Source organism: Myripristis murdjan, chromosome 16 (genome assembly GCF_902150065.1).
Source record: "Myripristis murdjan chromosome 16, fMyrMur1.1, whole genome shotgun sequence".
NCBI classification, from domain to species: Eukaryota; Metazoa; Chordata; class Actinopteri; order Holocentriformes; family Holocentridae; genus Myripristis; species Myripristis murdjan.
In genome coordinates this window covers 24,551,195-24,571,529 of record NC_043995.1, presented here as the reverse complement: position 1 = coordinate 24,571,529, position 20,335 = coordinate 24,551,195, and the positions used below count along the sequence as shown (strand labels likewise).

General features: G+C 41.1%; 4 protein-coding genes across 4 annotated transcripts in view; 3 read left to right on the top strand and 1 right to left on the bottom strand.

Moving 5' to 3' along the window:
- Nucleotides 1-4,894, top strand: part of myom3 (myomesin 3) — a 63,835-nt gene extending 58,941 nt beyond the window's left edge. The window contains exons 29-37 of the mRNA XM_030073254.1: nt 180-290; nt 624-711; nt 968-1,006; nt 1,377-1,482; nt 2,817-2,980; nt 3,397-3,433; nt 3,651-3,673; nt 3,812-3,867; nt 3,980-4,894. Coding sequence (XP_029929114.1) covers nt 180-290; nt 624-711; nt 968-1,006; nt 1,377-1,482; nt 2,817-2,980; nt 3,397-3,433; nt 3,651-3,673; nt 3,812-3,867; nt 3,980-4,252 — 897 coding nt within the window. The 3' untranslated portion in view covers nt 4,253-4,894. The remainder of the gene's footprint in view (nt 1-179; nt 291-623; nt 712-967; nt 1,007-1,376; nt 1,483-2,816; nt 2,981-3,396; nt 3,434-3,650; nt 3,674-3,811; nt 3,868-3,979) is intronic.
- A 1,174-nt stretch (nt 4,895-6,068) lies between these two features.
- Nucleotides 6,069-7,115, top strand: fabp10a (fatty acid binding protein 10a, liver basic). The gene is made up of 4 exons (XM_030073253.1): nt 6,069-6,135; nt 6,377-6,549; nt 6,839-6,928; nt 7,065-7,115. Exons 1-4 carry the CDS (start codon nt 6,069-6,071, stop codon nt 7,113-7,115), a joined length of 381 nt encoding a protein of 126 aa, XP_029929113.1.
- A 1,374-nt stretch (nt 7,116-8,489) lies between these two features.
- Nucleotides 8,490-13,807, top strand: srsf10a (serine and arginine rich splicing factor 10a). Its single transcript, XM_030073251.1, has 6 exons — nt 8,490-8,676; nt 9,997-10,101; nt 10,989-11,092; nt 11,240-11,411; nt 11,897-11,947; nt 12,707-13,807. Exons 1-6 carry the CDS (start codon nt 8,612-8,614, stop codon nt 12,978-12,980), a joined length of 771 nt encoding a protein of 256 aa, XP_029929111.1. The 5' UTR covers nt 8,490-8,611; the 3' UTR covers nt 12,981-13,807.
- Nucleotides 13,808-14,029: 222 nt separating this feature from the next.
- pnrc2 (proline-rich nuclear receptor coactivator 2) lies at nt 14,030-18,182 on the bottom strand. The gene is made up of 3 exons (XM_030073252.1): nt 17,980-18,182; nt 17,207-17,425; nt 14,030-16,968 (listed from the first exon to the last, which is right to left on the bottom strand). The coding sequence occupies exon 3, from the start codon at nt 16,943-16,945 to the stop codon at nt 16,463-16,465; it is 483 nt and encodes a 160-aa protein (XP_029929112.1). The 5' UTR covers nt 16,946-16,968; nt 17,207-17,425; nt 17,980-18,182; the 3' UTR covers nt 14,030-16,462.
- Nucleotides 18,183-20,335: the final 2,153 nt, after the last annotated feature.

The window sequence follows — 20,335 nt, the reverse complement described above, 5'->3', positions numbered from 1 at the left end:
CAAACACACTTGCCAAATCGGTATTATTATAATTACTGATTAGAGGGAGTCAGATTTTTGTTATCAGTGTTCATTATTTACACTAAGAAAACTTCAGATCTGATGTTGGGTCACCAGTATTTTTAGAGCGTCGCATTTCCTGTGTTTTATGCTGGTACAGTTTATCTCTTTTTATACAGGTGACAAATGTAAACAAGGACACAACTCTCAAGTGGTTCAAGGAGGGCATGGCGGTGACCGAAGCCGTGTACGACCAGTCATCAGGAGTCAGCACACTCACTGTCCCACAGGTCGCCAGGATTATTTTCACCTGTTCTATTTTTAAGCCTTTTCTGTTGTCGCCGAGCGGGAGAAGAGGGTCAAGTGCTCCGGCGAATATAAATCAGCGTTTAGGCATTTTAGCTGGGGTGGCAAGAAAAAAAAAAAAAAAAAAAAAACATTAATTCATTCATTTATAGGGTTGACTATAGTCTAGTCTCACTTCAGTTTAGAGCATAATGTTGGGTTATTCTGGAAAATAAAAAATTAATCCGAGTATATGGGTGTTCTCCGGAGCTATCAATATTTCATGTGAAAGGTTATGAATATATTTAATTTTAATATGATGGTTCGCTTTCCCTCAGGTGACGAAGAAAGAGGCCGGCTCATACAAAGCAGTGGTGGCTGATGGGAGGGGAGAGGATGTCAGCACCTTGGAATTACTGGATGATGGTGAGATACGACCCTGTCGCCAGCAAACAAATGGGCACAAGCACTAATCCCATATGTTCCTGTGTACATTTTAGCCGCCGTGCATTTTCCATCCATAAGGGAGGAGAGGCTCTTCTTTTTTTTTCTGATCTCATTATGTGTCCTCCAGATTCAGATAGCGTATCACCTCAGCTCTAATCCTGCATTTATTATTCATAGAGTTCCACCAGCAATATAAAACTCTGTCTGGAAGCTTAATTGTTCTTTTTATTTACAGAGTATGACAAGCTCCTGCAACAGCTGAGTAAACAGTGTGGTAAGTTAATCACAGCTGGAAACCCTAATTTAGAGAATATCCATTGTGAAATGTGCCAATGACTTGTTTTTCACATCAGGTGCACTGTGTTGGGAATGGGATAATACAACTAAAAGCCATGTTAATTAATTGTTTGGCGCATTGTTTCGGAATATTAATGTGATGAGCTCCCCAGATAAGCTCGGCAATGCAATGGTCGGAATCGCTATAGACAGAGAAATGCAAAAAAAAAAAAAAAAAAGCAAACTCTGTCATTAAAATTGTTTTTTTTTTTCCTGCTGCTCCTGCCTCCTCTGCGTTTCTCTCTCTCTCTCTCTCCTTTTCCCTTTCAATCTCTCTCCCTCCCTCTCTCATGCTGTCGAAACCTCAGCATTGTCAGCAGGCCCGTTGAGGATTCAGTGCACCCCCGAGGGTTTCAAGCTCTACTGCTCTCTCAAATACTATCTGAGCTACTTGAAGACCGGCTGGCACTTCAAGTGAGTCCACATTCAGCGTATCGCCTCCACAACATCAACACAACACCCTATGTAGGGCTGTTGCCAAGGGAGGTAGTATTCAAAATGTTACTGGCATAGTTTGCAAGAAAAGTATCATGAGTTAGTAATAAAAAAAAAAAAAGACAACTGTTAAATTCTTGGGAAAATACCAACTGTGGAGATTTAATGAAAGGGGATCGATTTTGGATTAAAAATTAAAGATACTTGAGAATTTTAAAAAATGTCACAATGAAATGTTGCACACTTTTTGTTTCTTGAAGGACGTGGCTGCAAACTAAGTTGGCAAGCAGGACAAAAAATGTAAATGAGGCAATATCAGTTTTATGAACACAGTGGAGGGGCAGAGCTTTGTGCTGTAAATGACAGCGGGGGAGCCTGGTGTAGGTCAACCTTGACGTTGCCATCCCACAAATTTCAGTGGCAACTATGCTGACAGGTATGTTTACTCTAAATACTGGCTATTCTCTGGACACTTGCACATACACTCAGCTGCACTCCTGGGTGTGGGAAGGTGACCTGCATGAAGCTGCAGAGCCCACCTTCATGCACCACATACATGATCACTCTGCAAGGCATCTGGCCAAATACACCACACAGTGAAAAATAAAGGTTTGTCCCAGAGATAATTTGTGCAAATGATAGACTGATCTGTCAGAGGATAATACTGCAGTCCTCAGATGATGCTTTGATGAAATGGTGGATTTAGATAAAGAAACTCACATTGTGAAAACATTTCTGCAGAAGAAACAACATGGTTAGAATTACAATGCTAAGATCAAGATATTCCCCAGGCCTATGTTATATGGAAGGAAGGTCTTTGTGTGACATAGACTATCAATTCTGTATAATCGTGAAAAGGATCAAAAATAATTGTAATGTACTGCAATGTGTTCCCGCTAACATGACAAGAGCGATACAGGTTTCTCACAGCATGTCAGGCTCCTAGCACCACCTGCTGGGGACTTTAGGGATAGCCATGAGAAAAGGCTGGACAACTGAATGAAAAGATCTGACTGGTGTGAGCAGCATCATCTGCAGACTGTCCATTTCACTTAGTCCTTGACACTTGACATGTTTGATTAAATGACTGTCATGTGACCTGGAAGTGTCCAAAAAATGTCCCTAAAAAACAGCAAGATATTTTCTCCTTTCTTGAGCCTTTAATTCTGGATGACATTCTTCTCACCCTCCTCAGGCTGCAGAGTGAAAAGGAGTTGGCATTGACAAATAATGTCACTGTAACTGTTTCCCAAAGTGTCTAAATCACACCTAAGCAAAAGCAAATGACCTCCCAATGCTGCGTTTCCCTGCAGGGAGAGGAGGATTGACCAGGACGCCAGGAACAAACCGGGCAGCAGTATGCAGAAGGTCTGGATTGAGATCTTTAACCCCACTGAGAATGACAAAGGCAAATATACCGTGGAGTTGTTTGACGGCAAGGACACACACCAACGCCATCTTGACCTGTCTGGACAAGGTGGGTGGGAATGGCATTTTGACTTATAAAGTTTGATTTTAAATATTTGATGAATCCTCACTTGAGTTCTGAGAAATTGTTTTTTTTTCTCAATAATAAATTGACTTTCTCTTGCATTGTTGTCCCTCAAGAGCTATTTTGTGAAACATGTGAAAAGGATAGGCTACATTATATAATTTAAATTAGATGACAGCAGGATGCTCTGGTGGCTAGATAGATAGATATAAATATAGATTGATAGAAACTGTATTTTTTTGTGTTTATCTACAACTTCTATTGTAGAAGAGCACCTCTTCTCTCTTTGGGGTTAGAGCGTGAAAGCTATACGAAGAACTCGGCCGAAAAATCAGTCTTGAGAAAAAATTCATCACGGCAGTTACCTGGTTTCTTATGACTTTGTCTTTTATTTTCAACAGCCTTTTCTGATGCCTTGCTGGAGTACCAGAGGCTGAAGTAAGTGCTGCATCACACAGATGGTGCATCCAGCATGGCTTGCCGTGGCCGATACTAACTCAGACCGAAAATACTGAGGAGTCAGAGGTAACACTTTGAGTGAGACATGCATTACAACAAGCTGGGGAAAAAAAACACTGTAAAAAAGAAATAGCACTGCAGTATACCAACTCTGAGTGATGTCATACTGAATTAACCCCTGGTTTTTGTCCCGCAGGCAAGTGGCGATTGCTGAAAAAAGTGAGTAATAGCTGAAGTGTTCATCCCATTCACTTGGAGCTACAGCTGTTCCCTACTGCTGAGCTATTTGTGTCCACTAAAATGATTGAACGAGAGTGAGTGGATGTCAGAGCTTTAATCCTGACGTTATTGTTTCAGATCGGGCTAAGGTGACAAAAGGTCTCCCGGATGTGGTGGCCATCATGGAGGGCAAGGTACGATATTGCCAGGAAAGCCTTACAGACCCCACAGTTGTACTGAAATGCACATGTATAGTTAATTGTGTTCTGATGTCATGGCTCTGACTCCTCTCCGACATCTCTGCAGTCTCTGTGCCTGACGTGCTTCATCGACGGTGATCCGGCCCCGGAGATCTTCTGGCTCAGGAATGACAGAGAGCTCATCAGCCAGAATCAGTTCAGCATCACTAAAGAGCCAAAGTGCAGCACGCTCACTGTCACCAACGTCACCATGGAAGACTCTGGAAAGTACAGCATCTTTGTGCGCAACAAGTACGGCTCTCAAACGGTCAACGTGACTGTGGGTGTGTACAAGTATGGGGATAAGCCTCCAGCAAACGCTGTGGAGATTGTGGATTAAGACAATTCACCGATTTGATGTGATCATTTACTTTTTAATCGATTTGCTCTACAAAAATGGCGATTGATATCAATAATACATAAATTAATATACACAGAGAAATAGAGACTTAGTAATTGAAAAGATGGTGGTGTGTTTATTTGCGTTTATGCAGGGTTATGTAAGTGTTAATGGCACCTGACTAAGCAAGTGAAAAATGTCCAGTGAAGGTAACTGAAATATACAATCCCCTATAGTTTTAATGCGAACGCTGTCTATCTAATTCAGCTATACCACACAGTGAATATGACAGGAGTATGTCATATTCAATTACAACTTTGCCTGAAATTTCTGTCATAATTGGAGGAGAGATAATGACTGCAAGGTTATGAGGTTAGGCTCATTAGGCAAAAACTGCACATGGCTAAGTGGTAATTACGTGTGTTGTCTGCGACTGAGATGGCGAGATTTGAATTTCCAATTATATTCAGGGTTATGTTTTATTAGAAATGTCATGTTAGTCACGCACTTTGAGCAGACTACATGGGAGTATGACGTGAAGACTATCTCTTTATTTCATTGTTCAAAAGCCCCTGTAGTAATGCACAAACGCTGCAAAAAAGCTCATGTGTTGGACTGTAGAGCTTTCTGTTTTAAATCTGTGTTCACTTGTGCATCGTGAATAAAGGGATTTCTCCAACGTGATGTTTTATTTGATTGCATATTGCATTTTTTCTGCATATTTTATTTGCTTTTATAAATATATCTTCACATTCCTATTCAATTTAACCTTTTAACCTGTAGTATTTCAGAACTTAATTTGTGTTAAGCAAGCAGGGATTGTCTTTTGTTCAAAAAAGGCAAACTGTTCTCAGTGTCACTGACCCCCCTGAAGGGCCTCGGTCACGGAAACAGATTCGATCACCCTGAGAATGAGCTTAACAGCACATACAGACAAGGTTGCAGAGGTGCATGATTAGCAATTAAGATCTAATGTTAAACTCCCTCAGGAGTTGAAGGATATGTGCAGTATACCATATATTTTAAAAAATCAGTTTAGGCTTGGCTCCTGATGTATTACACCATCAAATTATGCTCTATGCTCTATGCTCAGCTCACGTCAGTGTTAGTGAAGCATTTTTGGTTCCCAGCTCAGGTACTCTTTCATTTTTATTGCATCCTGTCACATCTTCTATCATAATTTGCAACAGCAAAGAAATGTATGTGAACAGTTTGTCCCGTCAGTGATGCAAGTTATCACATCATTGCATGGTATGCACATCAAATCTGTGCTTTTTCAACACCGACAGTCCTGTAGCATGGCTCACATATTGTCCAGTGAAAACCTTGCATCTCCAATTTTGGTGATTTTCATGTTTTAACTCGAGTATTTGCATGGTCTTCTATGGGTTCAGAGGGTTCTACAATCTCATGGGGTTATGAAATGTTTACAAAAACGATTATATAAACTGAAAAAAGTGCAGTCGTCAGCCAAGAGACGAGGCTCTTCTCGTTAATTTCCAAAAAGTTGATATTATGGAGGCATAAGGTTTTGGTTGGACAGCAGCAAAATGACACAACTCTTCCATACATGCATCCTCCATCTTTGGTGAATGCTGCGGTTGGACCAAAACAGAGGTGTATGAACTCCAGGTTGTTCAAACAGGGATTACCTTAGAGGTCATTGCACATGATTACACATAGTCTTGTCCCCGCCTATAGCTTCAGGTATAAGTAGGTCTGGTACAGCACTGGCATTCTTCACATTGTGCTGAGCTTCACACAGCCGCCTCAGTCTCTAGCCCACCTTGGTGAGATCCCAAACTTTCTAGAAGACATGGACTTCAATGGAACATGGCAGGTTTACGCCCAGGAGAACTACGAGGAGTTCCTCAGGGCCATGGGTGAGCAGAACTCATTTTAGCAAGAGTAAAACCGCCGCAGGTTGGCTGGCAAAACCCCTGTGATATCTTTGTTATCTCTTTTAGAGTTTTCTCATGTTTATTTTAACCTCATAGATGATCCGTTTGATCAGCTGCAAGAGTTTGTATATGGGCATCCAAAAATTGTAACAAAAACTTTAAAAATAATAATAATTTGAACACAAATCTAATTCACTCTGACACTGTTCTGTTTGTTCACCAGCACTCTCAGAGGATATTATCAAGGTAGCCAAGGATGTCAAGCCCATTACTGAGATCAAGCAGAATGGCAAGGACTTTGTTGTCACCTCCAAGACCCCTGGAAAGTCTGTCACCAATGTATTCACCATCGGCAAAGAGGCTGATATCACCACCATGGACGGCAAGAAGCTCAAGGTTTGTCATCTTACATTACGCTCTGGTTTAAAAAAAAAATGCTTACATAGCTGCAAGCATGCCTCAATGATGTATCAAAGTTTATTAATATCATAGAATCGGCTCTCTGATTTAATGAAGTAGCACTGTTTGAAGCATTTCTAGGGAAATTATGAGGCTTACGATGTTTGAATGTTGGTCCTGTTGTAGCCTCTGACTCACCATGTACATGTACGTTTTCTTGCTTCTATTATGTATGTTTTTGGGGTGTTTACAATATTCATGTTATTCTCTGGCCTCCGACCCACAGTGCATTGTCAACATGGAGGATGGCAAGCTGGTGTGCAAGACTGGCAAGTTCTGCCATATCCAGGAGATAAAGGGAGGAGAGATGATTGAGGTACAACTTTGTTTTACTCTCTCTTAACAATCAAAACTATATATGCACTGATAAACGATTATATTCAATACATCCTGCTCTACATCAATATACCCAAATTAAATGAATGTCTTCTGTTCCTGTTGGTCCATTTCAGACTTTGACCATGGGCTCCACAACTCTCGTCAGGAAGAGTAAGAAGATGTAAACCTGGCAGTGAGGAAACCAGTGGCTATTTAAATAAAAACTTGTACCGAATAAGTGTGGTTTGTGTCATTTTTAGTAGTGCGCCATTTTATTTATTTATTTATTTTTTTTGATGCTGCTGATAGAGGGCAGTGTCATGCTGTTTCTGTGTGACATCAAGGGCTACTGATGGTTCATGTGTAAAATCAGCCCCTGATGCCCTGAAAGCCCATCCTCAACCCCAACTCTAACCTTAACATCTTTTTCTGAGTGAAATATTTAACAGAAAGCTTCAGGGGATGATCCCTTGCAAATGAGCATTTTTTTTTTTTTTTTTTTTTTCACATCCCTGTTCCTACTGGAGGTGCTGTGATTGGCTCACCAAAGGGGATGGTTAGGTTTGGGTCAATAACCTCTCCTGACCAAGAGTAGGTGTGGCCTTGAGTTCACAGTCTATTCGCTGTTTTAATATACGTGGCACTGATATCGCAGTACTAAGTCATTTATATCTCCAGAAGAGAACATTTTGGTATTAGTGTATATTTTATTACACTAAACTAAGTCTACTGTTTCAAATGACTGGAGTTTATGCTTCAGAATTTCAGCATAAACCACTAAACTGTGCAGATGACCTGTTTGATAAGAATTTTGATTTTGATTTTACAGTTTCCAACTTTAGAGCAGAAGCTCCACAAAATGTGAACCCATGAAGGCACTGAAGGCTGCAACTTAAATGCATGCAAATTAAAACAACATCTTCATGACTTTGGCAACACATTCGTAGCATTTAGAAAACGTGCTGCAAATTCAGATAACGTAAGGCAATATCTCAGTAACAGGCTTGATGTTTTTTGGATAAAGTTGCCTTGATGATATCATCTGAGGGGACTGATGAAAAGAAAATTATCAGAGCACATTAGTGACATTGTCAGTTATTGCTCGGCAGTCAAATTACAGTTTATGATTGCCAAATTCCAAATTCAAATTTTGATTACTGTGACAAAAAGGCAAAAAGGTTACAATAAGCACATTCCTTAAAGAGGTGTTGTTCTGATTTGTTACGGAAATTATATACATTTGTTATAATACCAACCATACAACCATAGATGCATCTTGGCGGCACTTTTTTTTCCATTTCAGTCACTGTGACTGACAAACTGTTCTTGTAGGCAGAAACTTAGTGCTTGTGTTTTTAATTTTAACTATTTAATTTTGAGACGTGCGCACCTTTTTGATAACTTTGCTGTATTTTGGGCATGAAATTAACTGTGTTGCGAAGTGTCTACCATGGGGTGCTTGAAAGCAATTGTCAAGATACATTTGTAGAAGCGCCTGTTCCACATTTGACCGGTGGAGGGCAGCAGTATGGCTCCGTTGCATGTAACCTCATGTGGATTTACCAGACGAAGAAGAAGAAGAAGAAGAACGGCAGCTTTGTGAACGCAGACGTGTGGCAGTTTGACGAACAGCTACTATTTAAAAACAAGTTAGCCAGTTTACTTCCATAAACTGTAGAAAATGGCGAGGTATCTCAGGCCTCCAAATACTTCTCTCTTCGTGAGAAACATCTCAGATGAATCCAGGTATGTTGTCGTTTCTGACCGGCTGACGTGTATGCAGCATTTCCAGCTAATGCTAAGTTAGCAACGTAACGTTAGCCGTGGTTATCAAGATGGCTACGCTAACAACGAGCCCTAGTAAAGATTCCTGTGTGGTTAGCTCGCTGTTTATCACTATTTTTAACCAGAAAAAAACATTAAGTAACACCACTAGCAGTGTTACAGCTAAGCAGTAGTGTTGAATGAAGCAACTCAGAAAATGCGTCGTGTTGTTGCAGCGACAGCCATGCTAACTAAGGGCAGGCCAAGTGAGAGAAACGCTAAATGTGATTTTAAAAAAAAAAAAAAAAAAAAAAAAAAGTGCTAAATTAGCTGTGTGGGTTTGGACTGTGGTTATGAAAGATGGTGTTAAGTAGTAGGAAAAGTATGAAAACTAACCTAATCATGTTATGAGGGTTTCCGCATGAGCAAAGGTTTAAAGGTAAACGTCACCCATCTATTTTTATCGCCACGGTCCTCAGCCCAAAAATGGAGGCGCTCCTCTCCTGGAAGCCCACCTCACAAAAAAATCAGCTCAGGGCCTGCAGCTTACCCTCTGCTACGGGGTCTAAGAAATAAACTTAGCATTTGGAGGGGGTATTGTGCTTGATTTTACTTTTTGTAATGATTATTTCAACCATTTAATCATTATTATGGAAAAATGGTTCACTTCTTACTGGGCCCTTTGGGGAGAAAGTGTGCTCCATCTGTATTTATTTGTTTGTTTGTTTGTTTAGTTAGCTCTAGCCAACAAATCACAGGGGTTACTCAAAGAAAAAAAGCATCTCCCATTCATACACTTGTATCTGACGTGCTTGCATATGATCTGTTATGATTATATGTTGCTTTTATATCAAGTTGAAGTCTATTGAAAGCCCATTATCACTGTTTACAGTCGCAAAAGGCTTCACATGCCCACAGGTTTTCAACAAGCAGGAGGGTTCCCCCTGGCTTAATTCTCATAGTGGCCCTCGAGGTTTATTTGACAACATATTTTGAAGTGTTAAATAAATCTACACATGAAGTACTTACTGTTGTCATTTTGAGTAATCCTTGTGATTTTTGCCTGTTATAGTTGTGATAGATTGATAGGGGTTGGGGTGTGCTTTTACCGTACGGTTTCATCTAATCCAGTAAGCTCGTAAAACAGAGATACTTCACTTTGAAGCTGTCAAGTCTGTGTGTTTAACAAGTATGGTCGTATGGGTTGCTGGCAGTAGCTCTTGTGTGTTGCTGCACACTGGGCTCCAGCTAAATGGTTCTGCGAGCCAGCAGAATAAATGTCCTTATTTCATGACACTTCAGGCCAGAGGATTTACGACGTGAGTTTGGTCGTTATGGACCTATTGTAGATGTCTACATTCCACTTGACTTCTATACACGGCGGCCAAGAGGATTTGCTTACATTCAATATCCTTTGTCCTCTTATTTTAAGATCCTGGAAACTGTGTTTTCACTATGGCAAACTGTTAATTCTAACCTTTTGTTTGCAGTGGGTCGAGTAACACTTCACATTTATTTGATGAAGAGTCGTTGTGTTTTTAATTGTTAATGGTTATCCCACTACATGGGATTTTTTTTTTTTTTTACTTGATTTTTGAGTATAATGTATTTTAAACATATTCCTAACTAATATTTCTTCTGTTGTTGCCTCAGAAATGGTAAAGATACAGTTCTGGAGACCCCACACCAAAGAAAGTTGAAAGGCGGTTGTAGAGTAGATTCAAGCCAAAGACATCCAGGCGACAAGCAATAGTGGAATTTGGAAAATAAAGAGAAAGCAAAAGCATGAAGATACAAAGAGGAGAAATGAGAGCACCCAGGCTTCCATTTGTCTACCAAAGGGAGGAAAAGCAAAGATTTTATTGGGCAAAGACAAGCAGGAAACCTCAAGTTCTTCTGCCAAGCGAATAAAGAGCAAGCTGAAGGTCAAAGGTCAAGCATGTTAAAGGTAACAACCCAGACTTTTTGTATCCTACCAAACCTATCTGATGGATCACCACATCAATATTTGTCTTGTGTCTTCGCACACTCCCAAATCATAAGTGGACCTATTTGATTCAGTTTTATATTTTGTTTTTTGTTGCAGTAGTCATAATGACTAAGGAAAATTAACTTTCATTAATTTCACTTTTGATCAGTCACTGGAAATGAATGATTTTTAACCACACTGGCCATATCTGGAGTGGAGTCGTCATCTTGTGTTGTAGCCTTGTCTTTGTAACTGTTGTGCATGTGTATAGCCTTCTGTCCCACTCCCCAAAATTGAAAAATGAAAAGCCTTAACAGTATAGCACGTTTGAGGACGTCCGGGATGCAGAGGATGCTCTACACAACTTGGACCGCAAGTGGGTTTGTGGGCGCCAGATCGAGATCCAATTCGCCCAGGGAGACCGCAAGAGTATGACCAGTTTTCATCCACATCTGAGCAGCACTTAGAGAACTGCAGTTATATATATATTAAAAAAAAAACATGCTAGAATGTAAAACTTTATGGAATATTGAGTAAAGTGTTCCCTGATGTCGCATCTTCAACATGTTAATCCAGCACCCAGCCAGATGAAATCCAAGGAGCGCCACTCCCCTCGCAGTTTCTCCCGGTATGATGATGGTGATCGGGACAGCCGCCGCAGACGCTCAAGGAGCCGCAGCTACGATCGCCGGAGGTCTCGCAGCCCGTCTTACGAGCGTCGTCCTCGGAGGTCTGAGAGCCCCAAAGAGTGAGTTCATCAGTTTGCACACTTCCCTCTGAGAGTGCCATCACACCTTTCTGCTACCCTGTCTTCCCAAACCATAGTGGAAAGGATCATTTTGTGTTACTGCCCAATTACAACTGAACCTGTGTTGTGAACAAAAGACACATGGACTCACAAGCAGCTCATTCATTGGCCAGAATTTAGGTAATTTATAAAAACATATGACAAAAAAGCTGAATTTAAGCACTGGTTAGGTCTGCAGTTTGCCTTAAGTTCCATGTATGCTGGCAGTCAGATGCCAACTTTCGTCTTGTACCCCTAAGACTTTGTGTTTTTAGGTAATTTGCTGTATTTGAGCTGGATTTCCATTCTCTCTCTTAACAAACTGCAACTGTATTGTTCTCTCATGCACAAATGAACCAGATTAAAATAACTTAACATTCATGGTGCTCAGTGAGAATGAACATATTTATAAGTGACCTTATTCCTTTCTTATCTCTTCTTTAAAGTTCTCGATCCTATGGCCGACACCGACGGAGCAGAAGTCATGAGAATGACAGGTAAGCAATATGCAACGGTCAAATCAGCACTGTACAGAGGTTAGAGTATTTACTAGTTTTAAAGCACCCCTCAGTAACCTCATGACACAATTTCCACATTATCTCCATCAATCACAATCTCAAATTAAGGTGAGGCTCACCTGTGCAAGACGTAATTTCAAACAGGCCTTGCGACTAGGGCCACATCTATACTAATCCAAAGAAATCCCCCCCCAAAAAAAATTTTTCATGTCACATTGTTTGGCCATCAAAACCCAAACACTGATAACACTTGATAGGCATACACAGAACACCACTTCCCAGCCAGCATCATATGACAGCCATTTGAAAAGAAACCCTCCATTTTATGCAGTTTTCACCGTCTACACTACCATGTGAAATTGCTGGTTTCAAACATATTAACTTGAGAGAGCGTTTTGAAAAGTTCAATTTTTGTTACAAAAATACCATTTTAGTGTGAATGGATGGGCAAAATGAAGACAGTATGTGTTCAGATTTTTCTGGATTAGTGTGGAATTGGCTTTACTTGCCATTCCAGTTTGAAATCACAGTAAGGGGTGTGGCGACACAACACATGGCCTAAACCTGTGGTGTACCTGGTGAAATGAATTACCAGACATCTGGCACAACCTGTCCCAGCTCCTGATGAAAATGCTGCATGTGAGACCCACTGTGGCCAGGAGGTCAGTTGCTTTTTGAAATCACCTTTAATAAAGAGGTTTGCTGTCATTAATGTGTATTGTGGTTTTGTCCCATCAGGTACAGAGGTCCTCCGCGTGACCACCACAACACGCAAAATGACCCAGGCTCCCACAGCCGCTCAGTATCCCACTCCCCGTCTCCATCTAGATCCAGGCCCAAAGCCAGAAAGAGCAAGTCCAGGTCGCCCAGCCCAGTTGAAGATTTCCACCCATCCTCCAGGTCCCAGAAACAATCTTTAGGGCGCTCTCCATCACGCTCCTACTCTCGATCAGTGTCCCGGTCACGCTCGCGCTCCAGGTCCTGGGCAGGCCGCAAGTCTGGAGGCCACTAACTCTTCCAAACCCCTCTCTTTCTGTTTCTGAGGTTGTGTTCAACATTTGACTGTGGCAACTAGAGAGTGTTGACCTCCATGTTTGCATCTGTTAATTGCTAGTTGATGTTATCACATTATGGGAGAATCTGCTTTAACACATAAGAGCAGCAGCAATCAGAGGCCATTATAATTTTAGCGTAGTGGAAAATGTGTATGTTCTAAAGTGAGTTAATGGAAGAACACCTGTTATCTCTTAAGTTTTGTTTTCCAAGTTTATGGTTTTGGACTTGAGTATTGTGGATTCTTGCAAGTAAATATTGTGTTTCTGGTTCTGAGATGGTTTATAACTTTGTCAGTTATATTTTTGTACTTTGAGTTAGGTTAGTATTCTGCATTGATAATTCTATTTTTATTAAATATTTCTCTGGTGAAGCTGTATGTTACTGTTCTTACTTTTTAAATTTAAATCTGTTGCTTGTCCATTGAGTGACTATGAAGAACTAGGTATAACTTCAGTATGCCTCAGATCCCAAAGTTAAAATTTACTGAGTCCCCTGGCCTTGGGATGCCATGTTTCCGCTGAGGTCTTCTTTTGTAACTGCAGTATAACTAGCTTGGGGATGGATGATCCCATGGAATGTAATTTGTTGCTGACAAATTCTCTCAGTATTGTTAGATGTAGACACAATATATAAACGATGTGCTGCATTGGTTTCTGTTGTGTACATACTTTGTTCAGGAGTGTTAACTGACAGTTGTCTTAGTGTCCACCTTTCCCTGTTTTAATGGTTTTATTGCATATGCTTCTTGTCAATAAATGGAATACTTGTTTTTCCTAGCATGGCTTTGGTTGCAGTTTGATTTAACTCTATGTAAAATATACATGTATATCAATATTTTCATCTCTGTGCAGTTCAAGTTCAAGGCAAGTTCCTTTAGCCATGAACGGACTGTGCAAGGTGCAGGATTTTACTTTTCTGTTAATTTGTGTACAAACTCAAGTAAATGTTTCTGTATTCAGTGGAGAACACTTGGAGAGAAGAGATGGAGGCAGACACACAACTAGGGGGGAAAGGGAAGGGAATTTATTTTTTCTTTTTGTAATTTTGTCTATGCCAATTGTAACAGTGCAGTTTTACATTTCAGCTTTTTTTTTTTTTAAACACCAAATCAATACCAATTGTACACACAGGGCATTTTTTTCTTTGCATTTGTTGACATTGAACAAAGGGGACAAATTAACAGCCAATTTGTTAACATTAAAATTTAGAATAAGGAGACTTGTATATGCATGAATCATTCAGGGCAAAAATAAAATTTAACAGGTGATACAAGGTAGTACATCAGAAAAAGAAAAAGAAAGAAAAAAAAAACATTGAGCCAAATTCAATTGTCAGCTGGCGGAAGAACAGCTGACAATTGTGAAATGGTTACATTTGGTCAATTAGTGGCCTAGTTACCTAAAGAGAAAAGTAACAAGTAGGTTTGAGAACTTCTTGATGTGAGATCTGACAGAGGCACAATTGGGTTTTTGTTCAACTTATGTTAAAAAGCATCAAGCTTACACCCTGTAAGAACATTCACAAGTTAAAAAAAAAGAACAAATACATATAGAAGTCTCCTGGGTTTCCAATTAGTTTTTTTTTTTTTTTAGTTTCTTAATTTGCACTTAGCATCTTTCACCCTACACTGTGCATAATACAAAACAATAAAAACATGTGCAAGATCACTGGCAAGATAACACAGTGCAGGGGTACTGACAAATGCTATAGGCAGATATTTCATTTTTTTTAACAAAAATATTCATCAGTATTTGAAGTCAAGACACGTCCTCAGCATGTCTTATACATTCAGTGTTATTACTAAAAATACTTTTGTCAAGCAGGTTTTTCAAAATTGGCCTGCGAATGTACATATGCTACAAGTATTTTATACATTTCATTATATACATGGCTCTTTAACATTTTCAAGCTCTCATACTTTGTTTTGTTTTGTTGTTCTTTAAGCTGGCCATTACAGCTCCAATTCTGCATAGGGAAAGGGGGAAAAAGCCTCAAGAGGATTGACTCACAAATATTGAGAACCCAGAGGGAGATAGTCAATTACGCACCCACTACTAAAATAGCATCTTGGCCTGTAACTTATGAAAATTAAGTCTGATTGCAGTGCAAGAGGGCAAAGGGGTGCAAGAGGCAGTGAGCATCTGGAGATTTTGGGATGGCCAACCTTTGAGACCTATCTACAAATGTAAACATCCATGCTGGTCTTGCACCTCATGTTGAGTCCCACAAGCCACATCTTGTGCTTCCCTCAGTTCTGCTCTGTTTGTTCAAAATGCATGCAGCCAACAGGACCATGACGTTTAAGTGGAGGACAAGTGAAACTGTTACAGTCCCACGTCGGAGTCAGGCCCTCTTCCGCAGTGTTGGACTGCAGCACCTTGTTAGAGAAGCAGAGACTGGAGAGCATTAACAGTACTGATTGAAGTTTTTTTTAACAGCTAGGTGGCCGCTGGGACTCCTATCATTTGCCATTCAGGCCAATGAGGTTGATGTGGCACTAGTAACCACGTCTGTCAGGCAAAGAGGATGACGAAAATCATACAGCTAAAACATTGCTTTGGTTAGACGACAGTTCATACATTTTCAACTACAACACAAAAGGACTTACAAAATAATGCTATGATAGAGAGCTGTGGGCCTTAGGCAAACTCAACTCCTATAGTGCAGTGCGCACAGCGCAATAAAAAAAAAAAGTACAGGAGTTGAGAGTCCAAGGTCCATGTGCCATGGTCTCATATTACCCTTCAGTTTGAGGTTATGCTTATGACCTGTAATCACTACAGCTGATCCCCTCCAGTAAGATAGTCGGTTTCCCTGCAGAACTGCAGTCAAGTGGCTTTTACATCCCAAAAAACAAGAGGAGACTAAAAAACAAAGTAAAAATAACCGGGCCCTAGTCAAACAAGAAATGCTACAAATGTGAATATACTTTAGCACCTTAAGCTTCAGAGGTGACTCCAAAGGATTGTAAAAACTAATGTCAATGAGAAAGCACATCTGTCCAAAGAAATGGACTGTAAGAGTGATTGACGTCTACTGATTTGCAATGAATATCTAACCGCACCTCTCTTTGGGAAGAAAAGACCACTAAATCTGCTTTAACAGCCAACATAAAAAAGGAACAAAACAAAATAACAGAGCACAGAAGTACAAAGGATATCCAGTTTGTTGTTAGTTACAGAAACTGGTTCCAGTGAGGGTACCATCCACCAGTAAGGCTGCAAGGCTGTAATATTGAAATATTGGTTAAAAGGTGGGTAATCAAACATATGCAGCAAAAACCATCACTACAAATGAATCCTACCCTTCAAAGAGCTCAATCTAAAATAAGCTAAAAGTATTACAGCACTGAAGTGTTTCTGGTGGGCAGGTACCTTCAAAGGAACCTTAGTTCATGCATTGGCTTTTCTTTCAAAAGGTCAACTGTGGGAGTCCATCTCAGGCTTGCACCTTAAGGAGGCTCTTAAGCTGGAAGGCCATCATCTCCCTGTTGTCACAAGCACCCATTGGGAAGGACACCCAATGGCTAGGGGGCTTAGGTAGAACGCTGGGTGAGGGTGGCTCGCTGAACTTGGGCCCTGCGTAGCTCGGGCTTCCCTGGGTGGCAAGGAGCGTGTTGAGGTGAGACACTGCACCCTCCCAGTTCTGATCGTAGTTGGTGGCAAAACGGACAGAAGCATTTTTCTTCTCTGCAGACGCGGCCTGCCGCGCCTCTGGAGACCTGGGGTATGCTGCACCCTTGTCGCTCCTGCGGTGGCCGTGGTGGTGAAGGCCGCCCGCCACTCCTGCAGATGCTGCTGCTGTTGTCACTCCATTCTGATCACGGCCTCTCTGCTTGGCCCGGCCCAGCTGATGGTTCTTCTTGGGCAAGGGGCGATCAGGGTGGGAAACTGGAATGTTGTACCTCTCTCCACCTCCCATACTGCCTATACACTACGTGTCACCTACATAAAAATAAATTACTTTAATTTTCAAAAACATGCAATCCTGTAACATGTTCAATTTATGTTTAACCATTGAAATCTGGATAGCAAACAGCTAAAAAATAAATAATATTCATACTAAGTGCACAAAAAAACATCGCCAAGGGCTTGGTGGCTACGTGCAAAAACACTCGGCTGTCTGTGCTTGTCTGTCCCGCCCCTCCCCCACCAGTCCGAGAGCAAAACAGCTTGAGCTCACCTCTTTGTTGTCAGAAAGTTGACTAAGCAGAGACCTCTCTTCAGTCTTCCCTCTCCAGACGGACTCCAGGTCCTCGAAGTAGTTTTCTGTCTACTTCTCGCTGCACTTCTGTGTCCAGCAAGGTCTGAGGTTTTCATGTGCCAATGAGCGTTGTTTTCTCGTGAAGCCGAGCTGAACATCAATTCACCTCGGCGCACGATGCTCCAAGAAGCCGATGATCTATTGGATTTCAGCAGAAAATAGACATTAGTACTGCATCAACGGAATTAAACAGCATAAGATTAGTTTCACCCATCGGCATTAACATATCAATCAATTTAACAGGAAGGGCATGTTCTGCACAATTCAGAAGTGCGTCATTAGAAAATGTACAATGCCAAAACAACAAATTCTAAAAGAAACATGCCCCCACTTATTCGTTAACTTATCCTATTGTCACCATAAACAGTAATATCCATAACATATTACGTAGAGCCACTGGGGTTCATCCCACTTTGTGTGCTTGGCGCTAGCTACGCAGTAGTGGCTTTGTCGTGTTGAAAAACAAGCTAACATTAGCTAGCTAGCTTGCTAATCTGGCTTTACGTCATGTACTGGTTATTTAAAAACAGTCCAATCCTAATAATTTCGATCGAGATGGCTTTCAGTCGACAGCCGAACATATTCGTCGAAGTACTGACTGTTTTTGTATCTGGGTCACAGCTCTCTGGCACCAAACCAAAACAAAGAACAGCGACTCAATATGGCGACGAGACTCAAAGCGATTTTCTTACCGACTTCTCCAGGCTTGGTTGTTGAAAGCCCTTCGTCAGAATGTATTTGGTTGGCCTCTGAAATGTCTCGTCGAATATTGTAGAAAGCACAGCAAGCTCTATTTCCTACAAATCGGTGAACCTTAAACTTCGTGTGGTGTAATAATCGGTAATACGACGTCACCTCTCCTCCCGACTCTGTCTGAATTGCAACAAAATGGAATCTACAGCAGGGATATGTAGCTCGCCTTCACCGAGATCCCACCAATCACGAACCGGCTCCAAAGCAGGCAGCCAATCATCGAAGCGATCACCAGACGCATTCACGTCTGTTGCCAGTCTGGTGACGTCAGCCCCTGACCCTCCTCTGTTTCCTTTGTTGGGGGTATTTCCTGAGAGAAATGGGGGAGTAACAACAAAAACAATCCCAATTACATCACTATAACATTCAGTTTACAAGCTGTGTGCTACAACGCGCATATGTGTCTTTATAGACAATACCATGTGGCTTTGGGCTTACGTAAAGACATACATTAAGGTTATGTAATCTCACCACTCATTCAAACGCGTTCAAACCTACCAAGTGAGATGAGACTTGATATATATTTTAATCGTAGCGGAAATTTCCGGTTTGCTTTGAAGTTCCCACAGTTTCTGTTTTTACATAAGCTTGATTTGTAACAGGCTTTACAGAGCTCTAACCTTCCACAGAAACACATCGGTCCTTAAGCTGCATTCATACCAAATGTGGGGAAAAACACCAGTCCTCCCATTCATTTCAGTGGGGCTAGTGGGTTTAGTGTGCAGGAGTGCATACTGCATGGGGATCTGTATAAAAAAAAAAAAAAAAAAAAAGTTGACCCAGGTCATCTTTGCTGAAATGTATCCCTGTGTCACTCTGCAGTGGCTACCTCTGTAAACCAGAGACCAGATCAAAGATGTTCAAAGGAAGAGGAACCTTGTTTACCATGTATCAGTGTGGCATGAGTGAGTATGAAGATGTTACTAGGACGGGGGGAGAACATTACTCCTCGATGTCGAAGGCTTTTTGTCGTTGTTCTGACTCCAAAAAAAAAAAAAAACAAGAGAAAAAGAGAATGCCAGCGGGTTGAACACACTAGTGAGAGAGAGAACAGCGGTGGTTGAGCAAGGTAGAGAATGAATGAAGAGAGGGAGGAGTGGTAATGTCCTAGAGCACAAATAAACACATCCACATCTCCGTGCAGCCCGTGTGGGAAGGTGCTGCATTGACTGATTAGGTCTGCATGCAGCGCCTGCTAAGCTCCCCTCAGCCCATCCCCCAATATGTCTTCTAGGGAAAAATAAATAAATAAACTGGACAACTATGGTGATCCACATTATATGATGGCATCTTTCATTTGTGATGACCTGTTGAATGGGTATTGATCATTATATTCAGCATGTTTTATGTATTTATTCCGTTTTTTGTTTGTTTGCTTGTTTTTGTTTTTGTTTTTTTTTTTGCTGCTGTTTTCTTCTCTACCCCCGCCCCCTCCTTGAAGTACTCAAGTGAGTTTCTCAGCCCTTTTGGTCATTAGCTTGGATCCTACCAGATAATTCACTCTACTCAGCAGGCAGTCAGCCGTGAAGAGACTCTGAAGTTTAGACAGCTGCTCTGTGTGAAAATCATCAACTTGTCCTGTTTTGGGTGCTGGGAAAAATGAAAACACTACATGCAAGGAAACCATGGCCAGTTGGCGAATCAAAATCTCTTGTCCAAAAGTTTGATGTCTAACACATTTCCCTGGTGCTGTGATAAATGCAAAATCTAACAGTGTGATGAAACTGGGACCCGCAATGATCAGTTTTTATTGTGAAGACAGAGATCATTTTAATTCTTTCCCTATGAAAAATGTGCCATCTCCATCTGGGTTACTGTGGTAGGGAAACAGCATTTTAGATTTGCAAACAGAGCTTGTTTACTCAGGACATGTTGACATTGGCAAAATGTGGGTCCAGATTCCACACCACTCCACTTGCTCAATAAAAGATATGAGTGTGTCTCGATGTTGCACTGGTCAAAAGTGGCAGTGTGGGCACAATATGTTTTACATGTTTAAAGCCATAAGTAAAACATGGAGCAGTAAATTTTCCACGCTAAAATGTTATTGTCAGTGTTTTACACCTTGTCTGGTATGGCTCTGTCTGATTTGTCCTGAGGAGTTGGATTCCTCTGTGCTATGAGGCTCTTGGCGACCTGTCTGCTGGGGCCTCTGTATTTCAGGGAGCAGAGGAAGGTCCTGTATACTAACTTTAAAGCTCCATGGAGAGTAAAACATGAGGTCACTCTAAAACATTTTGCTCATGTGACACATTTGGCTTACAACCCTTATCAGCAAGTTATTATGTTCCATTT